The sequence below is a fragment of the Cetorhinus maximus genome, chromosome 9, assembly GCF_964194155.1.
Source record: "Cetorhinus maximus chromosome 9, sCetMax3.hap1.1, whole genome shotgun sequence".
Lineage (NCBI taxonomy): Eukaryota > Metazoa > Chordata > Chondrichthyes > Lamniformes > Cetorhinidae > Cetorhinus > Cetorhinus maximus.
Window position 1 is genome coordinate 99,099,816 of NC_135887.1, and position 16,610 is coordinate 99,116,425.

The window sequence follows — 16,610 nt, forward strand, 5'->3', positions numbered from 1 at the left end:
ACTGAACACAATACTTCAGTTGAGGTTGAAACAGTATTTCACTCAGTTTTACAATAATGTCCTTGCTTTTGAACTCTTATGTCCCTATTTATAAAACCCAGGATTCCATATGCTTTATTAACCACTCTCTCAACCTGTCCTGCCACCTTCATTGATTTGTGCATGTATTCCCCCAGGTTGCTGTGCTCCTGCACTCTTTTTAAAATTATATCCTTTATGTTATTTGCCACTTCTCATTCTTTCTATCAGAATGAATCACTTTATACTTCTCCGCTTTAAATTTCATCTGCCTCTCTTCCACCCTTTCTACCAGCTTGATAATGTTCTCTTGAAATTTATTATCATCTTCCTCATAGTTCACAGTGCTTCCAAGTTTTGTGTCATGCTCTGTACACCCAAGTTTAGGTCATTAATATGCATAAAGAAAAGCTGGGGTCCTGACGCCTGGAAAACCCCATTATATACCTTCCTCCAGTCCAAAAAACAACTGTTCACCACTGCCGCTTCCTGTCACTCAGCCAACTTCATATCCAGGATGCCACTTTCCCTTTTATTCCATGGGCTTCAACTTTGCTGATAAGCCTGTTATGTGATACTCTTATCAAATGCCGTATTACCTTCATCAGCCTTCTCTGTTACCTCATCAAAAAAACTTAATCAAGTTAGTTTTTCTCATCAGTTTTTCCTCATCAGTTCCATGCTGGCTCTCCCTAATTAATCCAGATTTGACCAAGTAACTGTTAATTTTCTGATGAATTATCACTTTTAATAGCTTTCTCAAAAGCAAGGTTAAACGGATTGGCCTGTAATTGCTGGAATATTCTTGCATCCTTTTTGAACAAGCTTGTAACATTTGCAATTCTCGGGTCCTCTGGCACCGCCCCTGCATCTAAGAAGAATTGTAAAGTTATGACTAGTACCTCTGCAATTTCCACCCTTACTCCCCTTAATATCCTGGAAGCATCTCATCTGTTCTGGTGAATTATCAACTTTAAGTACAACCAGCCTATCTAATGCCTCCTTTTCCTAAATTTCTAGCCCATCCACTGTCTCTACTACCTCTCTTTCACTATGACTATGAGAGCATTTTCTTTCTTGGTAAAGACAGATGCAGAGTACTCATTTAGTACTCTTCTTCGGCTCTGAAGAAGAGTCGTAATGGACTTGAATTATTAACCCTGTTTCTTTCTCCACAGATGCTGCCAGACCTGCTGAGTTTTTCCAGCACTTTCTGGTTTTATTTCAGATCTCCAGCATCCGCAATATTTTGCTTTTATATTACCTTAGCCATGCTCTCTGCCTCCATGAGTAAATCTCCTTTTAGGTCCCTAGTCGGCCCAACTCCTTTTACCACCATTTTACTATTTATATGCCAGTGGAAGACTTTCAGATTTCCTTCTATGTTAGCTGCCCATCTTTTCTCATTTTCTCTCTTTACTTTTATTTGTTTTTTCATTTACCCTCTGCACTTCCTGTATTCAGTCTGGTGCTCAATTGTATTATCTACCTGATACCTATCATATGCAGCGTCTGTGGCTGTGGAAACACCTTTTTGTTCTCCTAACTATAAACTCTCCTATGGATATTGCTTTCCCAATCTTCTTCATGCTGCCCTGTACAGCTTAGCCAGCATGGTGCCATGAACTTGGCTGTGGCTGCACTCCCAAGAGAAACTATCACTCTTATCAGTATTCAGAATGCAATACTGGTTAGAGAGTAAGGTACATTCAGGGGACTGCTGCACTTGGCTGCCTGGCAGTCACCTATTCCCTCTCTGCTTGCATATGCTTAAGCTGCAGGGTAATCTCATCAATAAACATGCTGCCCATGAAACTCATTCTCACAGATACATCACAGTTTCATCAGCTGCTGCTCAAACAATGAAACCTGGAGCTCAAGCTGTTCCAGTTGACAATATTACTTGCACATGTAGTTGTCATGAGAAGTTTCCTGGAGTTCCCACATGGAACAGGCGCTTACTCCACAAGTAAGTGCTACCCTGCTGTGCCTCTATCTATTAGACTATTAAGCTTACAACTTAAATAAATAAAGGGCTAGATCTTCTGGTATCAGGAGTGGCGATGCACTGAACTTAAATTGCTGTTGTGCATCGGGCTCCTTAGGAATTGTAGGCTGTAATTGCCTGGGAAGTTTAAACTTCCAGTGGGCTAATTTGTACTGCCTGGAACTCTCTACGACTATCGCTTACACTGATCTCAGCTCGGAAACTTTGGCCGGATACTTAACGTAGTAATGTAACACTTCTTAATCTCTAGTGTAACTCCGTGAATAACAGCATAACTCACCCCACAACCACAACCGACCCACTAGCATCCCCCAACCCAACCTGACTACCGCCCTGCCTAAACCCAACTACCCGCCGAACTGACCTGACTGCACCCCAACTTCCCTTCCCAAACAAGACCTGACTACCCCACCACGACCCAACAAGCTCCCATCCTACCACTCACTCACCCGTGCACCCGCTCACCTGCACACCCATCCACTTACTCACGCACACACTCACCCACATACCCACTCACTCACTCACCCGCACACCCACTCACTCACTCACCCACACACCCACTCACCCGCACACCGACTCACTCAACCACTCACCCACCCACTCTCACACCCACTCATCTGCACACCCACACACTAATCCACTCGAGACCTTTAAGAGTTATCTGAGCTGAGAAGACTTGATACCTTTAAAAACTTACCTGAATATGGCAGCTATGTTTTAAAAAGGGGGCATGTCCTCTGCACTGTGCCAAGGCTTCATTTTTGCAGCCAGGATCGGAAGATCCAGCTGAAAGTACACAAAAATGATCTCTGCGGGCAGTAATAATGCATGCAGCATCGCCACTGATCAGAAGATCTGGGCCATCACATATTTCCTGGGTGTGAAATAGGTCGTTAGTGCATTTTTTGCTGAGTTGTAATCATTTTGCTTTGCTCAGGTGTAAGTGTCTCAAAAATATCTTCCAATTCTTCATCTCCATAGTGGAGAAGTAAGGCCTTTATTCTTCTGTCACGTAATTGCAGAAAGTGCCATCACGCCTTTGAATTGTCGTAGCCAATTTTGCCAACGTGAATATTGATGATGACATCAAAAGTGGAAGATTGGGCATCCTTTCAAACTCTTCTGTGTGATGATCCGAGATCTTTTGTTTGTGTGTGTGCGTGCGTGCGTGCGCATATTAGGAAGGATGTATTACCTTGGAGAAACTGCCGTGTAGTTTTACTAGAATGATACCGGGATTCCGTGAGTTAAATAACAAGCAGAGATTACATGAACCAGGGTATATTCCCTGAATTTAAAAGATTAAGGGGTGATTTGATAAATTTCCAAGTAATTTCTGGGAGCTGATACGGTAGATAGAAACTATTTTCATGAGTTGGGGAATCAAGGGCCAGGGTTTTTACCTTGCCAGCAGATGCGGCCGGCGGGCCCAGGAGCAGTCACGAAGCCAACCGCCATCTGCGATTGGGCCCCGACATCGATTTCACATTGGCTGGGCAATTAACGGCCAGCCAGCGTGATACGCGCGCTGCAGCACTCTGCCTCCGGGGTGGGGGCAGGAGGAGGGCGAGCGCGGATTTTTGTGCATGCGCACGAGTGCATGCAATGAAAGCTCCCTGAGGCACAGAGCTGATTCAGAGAGCTGAAGATTTAAAAACATGAAAATTAAAAATTTACCACTGTTAAAAACTTGTCCCCTCATGTGACTCTGTCACATGAGCAAGGACATGTTATGAATGAAATTTTAAAATTTTTATTAAATTTTTAATTTCTGTTGGAAAGCTCATCCCGCCCGTAGATGAGGTTTCCTAAAAAAAAAAAGCCAAAGGCCGCTTGGTCTTTTCACCTGCCCACCAACAGTAAGGTTGGATGAGCAGCGAAAAATTCCAGTCAATTATTACTTTAATGGCCTTAATAGGCCTGTTAATTGTCATTAAAATATCATGCGAGTGCACCATGATGTCGGGTCGCTCGCCCAACGTCATCGCACATAATTTTATGCTTGAGCGGGTTGGGCATGTGCCCACCTGCTCAGCACAAATTTCTGCTCTAGGACTATGGAACATAGCTCAAAAACTAGAGACAGGCTTTTCAAGAGTGAAGTTAGGAAGTACTTCTACATGCAAAGAGTGGAAGAAGCTCGGAACTCCCTTTTACAAATGGCGTTTGATACTGGGCCAATTCTTAATTTAAAACTGAGATTGATAGATTTCGGTTTAGGTATCAAGGGATGTGGGGCAAAGGTGGGTATATGAAGTTAAGACATGAATCACCCATGATTCCATTGAATGGAGGAACAGGTTCAAGAGGCTAAATTGCCAACTCCTATTTCTTATGTTTTCAATCTTTATGGGAAAATAACTGAATTCACAATGTGTGCCATTATTAAAGCACAAATCGGTCAGCAAGCTTACGGAAGCAAGAGAAACGGTGTGGGTTGTAAACATCCAGAACTTGTTGGTCAATTTGTTACAATTAGCCTCTATATTATTTTTAAGAACTTGATTTGCTCGTTTATTGTCCATTAAACAGAGCACAGAGTGTTTGGGCCCATAATTAAGACTTCAAGTTCAATAAAGCCAGTCAATCTCTCTGGCTGAAAGGGAATAATTTAATCTGTTCAGTCTCATTTCTGCATGTAGTAAATTCTTTATAGTTTTAAAATATTTCAAAATGTAAAAACCTTTCCTAATTTAAAAACTTAATCCAGCCTCTTTCCTTCATTTTTTTGTCCTGTACCTGACTTGAATCTAATTCACCCTTGTTCTCTGTTTCCGCATTGACCCTTAAATCTTATTATCTCACTGTCTAACTAACAGCACTTATCGCAAGATGCTTCCAACAAAATTGGCCTTAAGGCGATGGATGCTAACCCATTGTGCCCTGCACGCATTGGTTCGAATACCATCCTTGTCGGCTATCACATCTCCACTAAAGAGATGTCATATTTTCCACTTTTTTTAAACGAGATGTATATTTGTAAAGAGGTTAAGCACTGTATTTGTCTATCTTTTATTTTCATAAATAGTCGTTTGGTAGTACAGAACTTAAATATTGCTGAAAAAAGAAACGCATCTAAGCTTCTCGTCTTGCACTCATCAGGACACTCACAAGAATACCAGTATAATAAGGGGGAAAACAACAATCTATACTGTATGTGAAGAGAGTGCTGATTGGTTGGCAAGTGGCGTTGCCATGGAGAATGCACCACTGATGGTAACTGGCAGTTAACTGCCAAGCATTGTTTGAAATTTAAACCAGGCAGCTTGACCCTGATTGGCCAAGGCATTGATCTGAGGAATGAGTCAGCGAATGGCTGCCACTTATTTTGTTTAGCTGAAACAGGCGCAATACTATGTACATGTTCTTTCTGTCCGCAAAGAACAGGGCCTTGTGTATTAATATATGTAGCTCCCAATACACGCAAATGTGCCACATTGCGAGCCCAAATGACGATCTTAAATTGGTTGTTAGTGTAATTCTTAGCATGTTATTATTAGGATTATTTAGCAAATGTTGTCCAATCGCGGAATCACACCTAATTTTGGACACTGTGTTTTGAGTTTTGCAAGCGTGAGCTGGTTGGATAAGGAAAAGCTTGGACATGTCTCCTTTTTCAGCAATACTTGTTTATTTTTGTAATTTTTCCCTGAGTAAGTTATCCATGATTGCTTTCAGAACATCTTGCAGAATCTTATTTTTAATTCAGCAGCGTTAGCTGACCCATATTAATTGTGACCTGCCTGATAGGAAGAGGTGCAAAGGAAAACTTAAATGGGGAAAGTCAAATATCTGATAGGGGATTACATAAAAGCATTGGTGCATTTCTGCAAAAATGCCCATGTGATGGTGTCAGATAGCAAGCTGGCAATAGGCTGGAAGGTATTACAGAAAGAATTGCTGATTTTGGTTTTTAAATTCAGTCTCCACTTCTGTTGTAGAGAGCTGCCTCATCGCTCATGGCATCTAATGTGCAGTCCTTTCAGAGAAGGTCCATGCTACATTTGGCAGACAATGGGATTGGTGAGAATGATCGGAGCACCACTACATCACCTTCTAACGGAGTAAACACAAGGAGAGCAGCAACTCTGTATAATCAGTTTTCTTCAAAGGATGTGGAGAACAGGTATGGTCATTTTCCAAATTGCTGACTTTCTCTTTCTTCAATTCTTAGCTTTTCTTCTTCCCTGCCCCTCCCCCCCGCCCACCACCCCCGCTCCCCAAAAAAATAAATATGAGTTATGCAGCTTATTTTCAGGCTATCATTCTAATAATTGAAGTTTAGGTAATGTTAAAATCCCTGAATCTAATGTATAAAGTTTTAGATATTTCTGTTCTTTAGATATCTGGCAGCCCCCAATAGGTACAAAGTATAAAATGTTGATCAAAGGCAATCTGATTTAAAAAATATGTTTATTTACTTTGGAAGCATTGAAATGCTTTTTAGACTGCAACCTTTTAAATTACTTGTTTAAAAAGACACACAGCCAAATTTCTTTAATCTTTGCCATTTTTATTTCCGATTTTTTAGATCATTTGAAGGTGTGCTTTACAAGAGAGGTGCTTTACTGAAAGGGTGGAAACCTCGATGGTTTGTTCTAGATATAACTAAACACCAGGTACAGTCATATTTCTATTCAGCATTTTAACACTGGATGTGGATACAGTTTAAGCAAGTTGATGTACTAGAACGTCTTAATCATTCATATCTATAGCTGAAAATTATACATTTAAAAATGGATTCTGTGTTTTATTTTACAATACTTAAGCTACAGATGTGCCATTGTGTATGTGACATCTTCAGGGATCATTCTTGAACTCAACTTCAGCTTATTGGCAGTGTAATTGAGAATTATGACAGAAACTTTGTATAACTAATTCATGCACTTTATCTTCTAGTTACGGTACTATGACACTGGCGAAGATACAAACCCCAGAGGGTTCATAGATCTGGCTGAGGTTGAGTCAGTTATTCCAGCATCATCAACATTAGGTGCACCTAAGCATTCAAACGAGAGAGCATTCTTTGATGTAAGTTTTTATCTTTCCCTTTAATTGTGATACCACTTGCAAGACCAGAATTTCATAACAGCAATAAAGGCAACATATGACCATCTTCCTGGAACCAATGAGTGCTATTTGGTTTCTGTTGAAAAGAGGAATTTTTGGTCAGGGATTACATGCTAATACACAGGATTTCCCTTTAGCTTTATTTCATAACATTTTTTTGGACTGACCTAATTTGAAATCCATTCTGAACTGGTACTGATGAAAGGTCATCGAACTGAAACATTAACACTGTTTCTGTCCACAGATGCATTTGTATTGTCATTTCAGTTTTCCAGCATCTGTAGTATTTAGCTTTTGTATATCCCTGTATTTTGGTGCAGCCCAGTTTGGTATCATCTACAAATATTAATACCTGCAATGTCTGAGTCCAAACACTTATAGTGAACAACAGAGAAAGTTCCATAATTCCTACCCTCTGTTTTCCATTTTGTTGCCATCTTTTCAAACCATTCCTGCAACCTGGCCCATGACCTCACATCCCTTGACTTTTGTTATATTTATTATTTCACGGAATGTGGGCGTCGCTGGCTGAGCCAGCATTTATTGCCCATCCCTAGTTGCCCTTGAGAAGGTAGTGGTGAGCCACCGCCTTGAACCGCCGCATTCCATATGGTGTTGGTACACCAAGACTGCTGTTAGGAAGGGAGTTTCAGGATTTTGATCCAGTAATAGTGAAGGAACGGCAATATAGTTTCAAATCAGGATGGAGTATAGCTTGGAGAGGAACTTGCAAATAGTGGTGTTCCCATGTATCTGCTGCCCTTGTCCTTCTAGGTGGTAGAGGTTGTGGGTTGGAAAATGCTATCGAAGGAGCCTTGGTGAGTTGCTGTAGTACATTCTGTAGATGGTACACACTGCTGCCACTGTACGTTGGTGGTGGAGGGAGTGAAGGGTTCAAGTGGTAGATGGGGTGCCAATCAAGCAGGCTGCTTTGTCCTGGATGGTGTCAAGCTCCTTGAGTGTTGGAGCTGCTCTCATCAAGGCAACTCTCAATCATCAGCAAAGCGATGAAGGTGTCATCGACAGTGCTATCAAACGGAACATACACAGCAATGACCTGTTCACTGATGCTCACTTTGGGTTCCACCAGGATCACTCAGCTCCTGACCTCGTTATAGCCTTGGCCCAGACGAGGACAAAAGAGCTGAACTCAAAAGATGAGATGAGAGTGACTGCCCTGGTCATCAAGGCAGCATTTGACCAAGTGTGGCTTCAAAGAGCTCTAGCTAAACTGAAGCCAGTGGGAATCAGGAGGAAAACTCTTTGCTGGTTGGAGTCATACCTAGCACAAAGGAAGATGGTTGTTGTTGTTGCTGGAGGTCAATCATCTCTGTCCTAGGGCATCACTGCAGGAGTTCCTCAGGGTAGTGTACTAGGCCCAACCATCGTCAGCTGTTCCATCAATGACCTTCCTTCCATCATAAGGTCAGAAGTAGGAATGTTTGCTGATGATTGCACAATGTTTAGCACCATTCACGACTCCATAGGTACTGAAGCAGTCCATGTCCATATGCAGAAAGTTCTGGACAACATTCAGGTTTGGCTGATAAGTGGCAAGTAACATTTAAGAACATAAGAACTAGGAGCAGGAGTAGGCAATTCAACCTACATGGCTGATCTCTTTTCAGCCTCAACTCCAATTTCACGCCCTCTCCCCATAACCTTTCAACCCGTTACTAATTAAAAATCTCTCTATCTCCTCCTCAAATTTATTCAGCATCCCGGCATCCACTGCACTCTGAGGTAGTGAATTCCACAGATTCACAACCCTTTGAGAAAAGTAATTCCTCTTCATCTCTGATTTAAATCTACCACCCCTTAACCTAAAACTATGGCCTCTCATTCTAGAATGCCCCACAAGGGGAAACATCCACTCCACGTCTACTTTGTCTATCCCCTTTAGCATCTTATATATCTCCATTAGATCTCCTCTCATCCTTCTAAACTGTAGCGAGCATAGACCTAAACTGCTGAATCTCCCCTCATAAGACAAGTCCCGCATCTCTGGAATCAATCTAGTGAACCTCCTCTGCACCGCCTCCAATGCAACTACATCCTTCCTCAAGTAAGGGGACCAAAATTGTGCACAGTACTCCAGGCACGGTCTCACCAATGCCTGTACAGCTGCAACAACACTTCCCTATTTTTATACTCTATTCCTTTAGCAATAAATGCCAAAATTCCATTTGCCTTCCTTATTACCTGCTGTACCTGCGTACTAGCTTTCAGCGATTCATGCACGAGGACACCCAGATCCCTCTGCACTGAAGCATTCTGAAGTTTCTCTCCGTTTAAATAATAAGTCGCCTTTTTATTCTTCCGACCAAAATGGATAACCTCACACTTATCCACATTAACCTCCACCTGCCAAATTTTGGTCCATTCACCTAACCTGTCCATATCCATTTCTTCATTGCAACTTACTTTCCCACCTATTTTGGTGTCATCTGCAAGTTTAGCTGTAGCATCTTCTATCCCTGAATCCAAGTCATTAATATACAAGTGCCAGGCAATTACCATCTCCAACAAAAGAGAGTCAAACCATCTCCCTTGACATTTAGTGACATTACTATCGCTGCATTCCTCACTATCAATGTCCTTGACCAGAACCCGAACTGGACCAGCCATTTAAATACTGTGGCTACAAGGGCAGATCAGAGGTTGGAATTCTGCAGCAAGCAACAAACCACCTGACTCCCCAAAGCCTGTTCACCATTTACAAGGCACAAGTCAGTGGAACACTGTCCACTTGCCTGGATGAGCGCAGCTCCAACAGCACTTAAGAAGCTCGACATCATTCAGCACAAAGCAAGCCTGCTTGTTTGGCACCCTGACCACCACCTTAAACTTTAATTCCCTCCAGCACAGATGCACAGTGGTAGCAGTGTACCATCTCCAAAATGCACTGCAGCAACTCCCCAAGGCTCCTTTGAAGGACAAGGGCAGCAGATGCATAGGAACACCCTGCAAGTTCTGCTCCAAACTGCACACCATCCTGATTTGGAACTATATCACCGCTCTTTCACTGTCACTGGGCCAAAATCATGGAGCTCCCTTCCTAACGGCACTGTAGGTGTACCTACACCACATTGTTGAAGAAGGTGACTCGCCACTACCTTAAGGGCATTTAGGGATGGGGAACAAACACTGGCCTAGCCAGCGACACCTAGATCCTATGAAAGAATTTTTTTAAATCTATAGAACACTTTAATATTTCTTTTTATACTCTTTGATATTTTATTTTCATATTTGTCTTTGTCTTGCTGTTTGCCTTTTCCATCTCTTAGCTAAAATCATCAGACTCCCTTTTACCATCCTCTCATTTATGATTTATATACCTTTTACTTGGCATCAATTTCAACCTTGTCTTATGGCTAGTTCTTTAAGTAGAATATATTAACTCTTTTGATCCTCCTTTCAATTATGCCTACCTTTCTTCCACTCCTGTCAATTTCTTTTCCTGTTTGCTTACCTCCATTTTCATCGCCTCATAGGTGGTCTTTGTACTATCCCCATCACCCTCAGTCATTAACTAAAAGATTATAGCCTGAATTTTTATCTCGGCAGCGGGCACGATCAGCGGGCCTGGGACCAGCCGGGAAACGGACCGCCAACTGTGATCAGCCCCCAACCGCGATTTCATGTTGGCTGGCCAATTAATGGCCAGCCAGTGTGAAACAGACGTTGAAAAGCTCAGCGCTGCTGGGGTGGGGGCAGGAAGTGAGTGGGCAATGACATCAACGTGGGCGAGCGCTGAGAGAAAGCTCCCTGAAGACAGGGAGCTGCAGACCCGAAAACCATCAAATAAAGTTTCAAAAAGCCAGAAAAAAATGTCCAAGCATCAGAATCAGGCACCTGAAAATATAGATGATAGGAATGCTGCCCGCAGATTTTTGTTTTTATTTTACACGCGCCCGCCGACTGAAATATCGCACGATTTCACGTCCGATCGGGTTGGGCGCGTGCCTGCCCAATCAGTGTAAAATTCTGCGCTATGGTGTGATCGCTACTTCTAAGATTTTCTTCCACATTTATTTCTATTATTTCCTCCAGTTCAACTCTCAGCACCACCACGTCATTGGGCTTCGTACATATTGGCTCAGAGGAGACTCCATGTTCATATTACATCTATTCCCTCACTTACAATTATTGTCTCTAGTTTCCCCATTCTGTTGCTGTTACTCTTTACAGGCAATCAGCACTCCTTTATTTCTATCAAATATTTTATTATTGCACCCTCCATCCTTTTCTGTTTCTGAATATTTGTGTTTTATTTATCTGTTTTTATATCCTGACCTTTATTCTAATCCATTCTTTATCTTTGGATTATTATATCCATCTGAACCATCTCTCCCTCCCCAACACCCCTCCTTTAACCAGTTTAAAGTCCATTCTAGAGTCCAGTTTATGATTACTGCAAGGACCTTGGGCCAAAACCAGCACGGGTGCAGCATGTCCCATGAATTAGAATTCCTCCTTCCTGCACCAATCTTTCAGTCACACATTTAATTTCCTGATTAGTTTATCCCTATGCCAATTAGCACACAGCCTGGGTCGTAATCTAGAAATTACCACCATCAAGGTGCTGCTTTTAATTTAGCTCTAAGATACTCCCTTATACCCCTGATACTCCCTTAGCAGGACCTGCTGATTTCTATTTTGTTGATTCTGACATGGACTACACCAACTGACTCTTGCCCCTCCTTTAACAATCGCTTCAGAATACCCTGATTGGGTAGGCAACTCACCGTCTTTGACTCTTGATTGTGACAGCAGAATATGCCCTCTATCCATTTGATTATCAAATGGTTTTAGACTACAATCTTTCTATTTTTCTCCCCCAGTCCTTGAATTTTCTCCTGCTCTACAGTGCCATGGTTAGCATTCTGGTCATTCTGTCCTTAGCATTCCTCCTCATCCCCTCAGATACCAATTGGACAGGACCAGTTTCTGCCACTTTTTGTTCTCTGTTGCCACTAGGTATCCCCTATACTGCTGTCTGTCAGTTATGCACTGTTCTTCCTCTGCCTCTACCTTATGGCATGGCTGTATTCTGGAGTAAACTATAGCCCATGGATTTTAATCAGCTGTAAAACACATTGCTAAAAGCTACCATTGACATTAAATGCTCTAATTCAACAAAATCATTATTAAATATCTCTTCACAGCTGAAACAGAATTAGATTACCTCATCAGCATAACATCCATTGCTGAAATCCCGCAAGGATACATAACACTTTGCTGCTGCGAAAATAAGTTACATCACTTATCTACTATGCACAGCTGAAAACCATATAAGTAAACAGTGAGAGTAAACAGTGTGCATCTCCAAATACTGAACAATCCGTGATTTACAATTCAGGTTGTCTAGTCAATAAACATGTATAAAGCATAGTAGTGTAGATCATTAACCTTTTCTTGTTTAGTTATTTTTTTTTAATGACGGATCCCAGTATATGCATTGAGGATAATGAGGTTCTATCATCGTAAAGCTTTGAGTAACCGAATATTTCTTCTGAACAGTAATAACACTACTAATGATGCAAAATCAGATTTTGTTGCAAAGCTGACTGGAAGCCCATCTGCAGACAATTGAGGAGTTTCATATTGTTTTTGACTGTTGAGAGTAAGAAGTAGTTGATGTTTTCCCAGTAGTTGGATTTCATTGAAATTCCATTTACATAGATTATTTCAAATTCTTAACTAGTTTAATGCTAAGAATTTGAACTTCTTGAGGAAAGTATTTGTAGGTAACTATTTGCTGAGGAAGCACACAATTTTAATTCGATCCACTTCTGATTATATATGAGATTTTGCTTTCCACATTCATGAGTAGTGCAAAAATTAATGACTTAAAAGTATGGCAGACTAAAACAAATAAGGAATAGAATGTGTTAGATTGGCTCCAATTGAATGCAAGCATTGATTATTCTTTAGAATTATTTTATAAGTGGGGAGCCATTATTTGAGTCTGAGCATATTTTAGCAAAATATTTGTGTGAATTACAAAAGTAAAATGTATTACTCATAACATTTTTTGTGCATATATGTTACAGGCATGCTGGTGTGTGCACATAACTTCACCAAATTACACTATTTAGTATTTTGTTTAGTTAATAGTGGCTAGCAGGACTGAAGCATGAATCCAAAGGTTAAACCAGCCAATCAGAAGCTATCTTTAGTAAAAATAAACAGACATGCAGTTTACTATTGTTCTTCAGTAACACATCATGCACTTTAGTGTTCGCATCTGTTTTTAAAATAAAAATAGTTCCATAAACTAAAAAGCGATTTATACAAATAGCTATCTCCTCTAATTGCATTGTGAAATGGGATGGCATTAAAACCATGTTTAGAACATCAAGTTAACCTTACAATTAAATGTACTTAGTTTCTTGTCTTTTTTTAAACAATGTTCAAATTATTTACTTAGTTTATTTGATGAATCAGAATTTCATGACAATAAGCTCTGATAGAATCTGTTATTGATTTAGGTGGGAAAGTTCACAACAAGAATTAAGATAAAGAAATTTAAACTTACTAATCACGAAATGCCATAGAAGTCTTGAACTTGTTCCATGATATTTTAATAATTTATACACTTGATCATCCTAACCACCCCACCTGATACCTGATCTTGAAGCATATTACATTTGTATTACTGCGTGCAATTCCAAAACATAATTTCTGAAAAAGAAATTACATTTTTAAATGCATTTAATTTGAATACTTTGAATTATGCCTTTCTTTTCCTTTTAATGCAGTTGAAGACAAGTAGACGTGTTTATAATTTCTGTGCACAAGATGTGCAAATTGCTCAACAGTGGATGGACAAGATCCAGAACTGCATTTCAGATGCCTAACAAGATGCATTTTAAAAAGACCAGGTGGGATTGTACCAGTCATAAGAGATTAAAGCCCAGCGCCACTAAAATAAATAAAATAAAAAAGGTATCAAAGGATTACATCAGTCAAGCAGGTGAAAACCACTAATAGTTCAGCAGAAGAATTTGGCAAGCAACTTCAGCAAAAGAAACTTGCACTCTTAACACATCTTTAACAATGTGAAATGTAAACTTCAGCCACTAAAGACCTTAATGTTCTGTAATATAGTCGTGGATCCTCTGCTTTCACAGTTTTGCTTGCAGTTTTTAGTCATTGACGCCTTAGTCCTGAAATGCTCTGGATAGTGGATAGCATGAATTTAGAACTGTGCAAAAATTAATAACTTGTAAAATAACATTAATTTTGTACTTTATTGCATATCTGTATCTAAAGCTAAAAAATGCCTGAGCAGTACTCTAAAATGCATTGGAATGAAACAGACGAGAGCGCAATAACAGTCAATATGGTCATTCATGATCAAGATCAGTTCTGTTATGCCAGTTTTGTAGAATATGTATATAAATGGACAAATGTTTTTTTTTCAGTAGCTTACCTTGATATGTAAAGGGGTTTTGCACACTAAAAATTAGTAACATTTTCTTAATTTTTTTTACAGTTGATACTTTTTTTAAAAAGGAGTTTTGAAGAATGTTTGTGTTATTGCCCTACTGAAGAACTTATCCCACATTTTAACAATTTCCTGTTATTTACTGGAGACTTTTAAATTTTATGTAGCTTGTGACATGTTTCTGTGGTATCTTTATAGCATGTTTATATGTTTATTACATTTGTACTTTTGAACGAATTGTATATATGGCTTAATTTGGTTATAATTCTCTTCCCTGAATTGCTGGATATAAATGAACCTAATTTTAACCAAGTAATGTTTTAAAGAGCACTAGAAAAGCTATAAACTTCATGTACTAAGTCATATGCATATGGGACCAAAAGATTTATCATGCACAGCTAAAGTAAAACAAAAGGTGTGCATTTCCTTGTGAGGCTGAAATCCACTAAAATTGTCCATAATTTCATATTAGCATGAAAGGATTGGCAGGCAGTTTTGACCACAATATGACTTTGCTAATGATTTCAAACAGTAGCCTCAAATTGCACATAACCTTGTTTTAATTTGTGGAGTTTGTATATACCGTTCATTTTGCTTTGTAAAATACTGATATTGTGTAGTTCTTTGTTGAATTAAATGCAACGTCACTAATTTTTTTCAATCAGTTTTATGTAAATTGCTTTATGTTGCATTGAATTTTATGACGTTTACACTAAAGTGCTTGTAAAACAGTGAGTGCTAAATGTTATTTTTGCAAATCTTAATGGAACTGAAAGTTTATCCTTTTAATATCAGTTAAAATTAAGATCGGCAACAGGTACATCTAAAAACTGAAGAGCAAGAGAAGAGAATCTCATACTTCAGAACGCAAATTTTCAAGGCATATCCAGGCCCAGCATAGATTGTAACAACCTAAACCTAATTCTAGGCTTAGATTTTAAAATATGAAGCCAGACAGGTGGCTGAGGTGGTGGTGGGGGAGCATTTTAGTGATAGCGACCACAACATGGTACAATTTAAGCTTGTTATGGACAAAGAAATAGACAAGTTGCAAAAAAATGTTTTGGTTTGGGGAGAGCGGATTTTAGTAAAATAAGGCAGGACCTGGCCAAGATAGACTGGGAACAGCTACTTGTGGGGAAATCTACAGAAAAGCAGTGGGGGGGGTCGTTCAAAAAGGAAATGGGGAGGGTACAGGCTCAACACATTCCCTCTAGGGTGATAGGAAGGAGTAACAAGCCTAGAGAACCATGGATGACCAGAGATATTCAGGATATGTTGAGAAGGAAAAGAGGCTTTTAGCAGATACAATGGGAGCAAATCAGCGGAGGCATTAGTGGAATATAGAAAGTGCAGGGTGGAGCTTAATGAAGCAATTAGGAGAGCAAAGAGGGGATATGAGAAAGCTCTGACTGGTAAAAGTAGGGAAAATCCCAAGATATTCTAGAGTAGGGACCAAGGGGGCAATCTATGGGTGGAGCCAGAGGACATCGGTAGAGTGTTGAACGAATATTTCACATCCGTCTTCACCCAAGAGAATGAGGATGAAGGTATGGAACTCAGGGAGAGGGACTGCGAGGTTCTTGAGCAAATTGATATAGGGAGTGACAAGGTATTGGAGGTGTTGGCAGGCTTAAAAGTGGACAAATCTCCAGGCCAGGATGAGGGAGGCAAGGGAGGAGATCGCAGGGGCTCTGACCCAAATTTTTAATTCCTCTCTGGCCTCGGGGCAGGTGCCAGAGGACTGGAGAACAGCTAATGTGGTTCCGCTATTTAAGCAGGGTTGTAGAGATAAGCCAGGGAACTACAGGCCAGTGAGTCTCACGTCAGTGGTAGGGAAATTATTGGAGAAAATTCTGAAGGAGAGAATCTCCACTTGGAGAGGCAAGGTTTGATCAGGGATAGTCAGAATGGCTTTGTCAGAGGGAGGTCATGCCGAACAAATTTGATTGAATTTTTTGAGGAGGTGACCAGGTGTGTAGATGAGGGTAGTGCAGTTGATGTAGTTTATATGGATTTCAGCAAAGCTTTTGACAAGGTCCCACATGGGAGACTTATAAA

General features: G+C 40.3%; 1 protein-coding gene across 2 annotated transcripts in view; it reads left to right on the forward strand.

Moving 5' to 3' along the window:
* Nucleotides 1-15,210, forward strand: part of sbf2 (SET binding factor 2) — a 669,356-nt gene extending 654,146 nt beyond the window's left edge. For both annotated transcript variants that reach the window (XM_078549182.1, XM_078549183.1), the window contains 4 exons: nucleotides 5,968-6,152; nucleotides 6,558-6,645; nucleotides 6,926-7,057; nucleotides 13,861-15,210. In XM_078549182.1, coding sequence (XP_078405308.1) covers nucleotides 5,968-6,152; nucleotides 6,558-6,645; nucleotides 6,926-7,057; nucleotides 13,861-13,959 — 504 coding nt within the window. In that variant the 3' untranslated portion in view covers nucleotides 13,960-15,210. The remainder of the gene's footprint in view (nucleotides 1-5,967; nucleotides 6,153-6,557; nucleotides 6,646-6,925; nucleotides 7,058-13,860) is intronic.
* The last annotated feature ends 1,400 nt before the right edge of the window (nucleotides 15,211-16,610 follow it).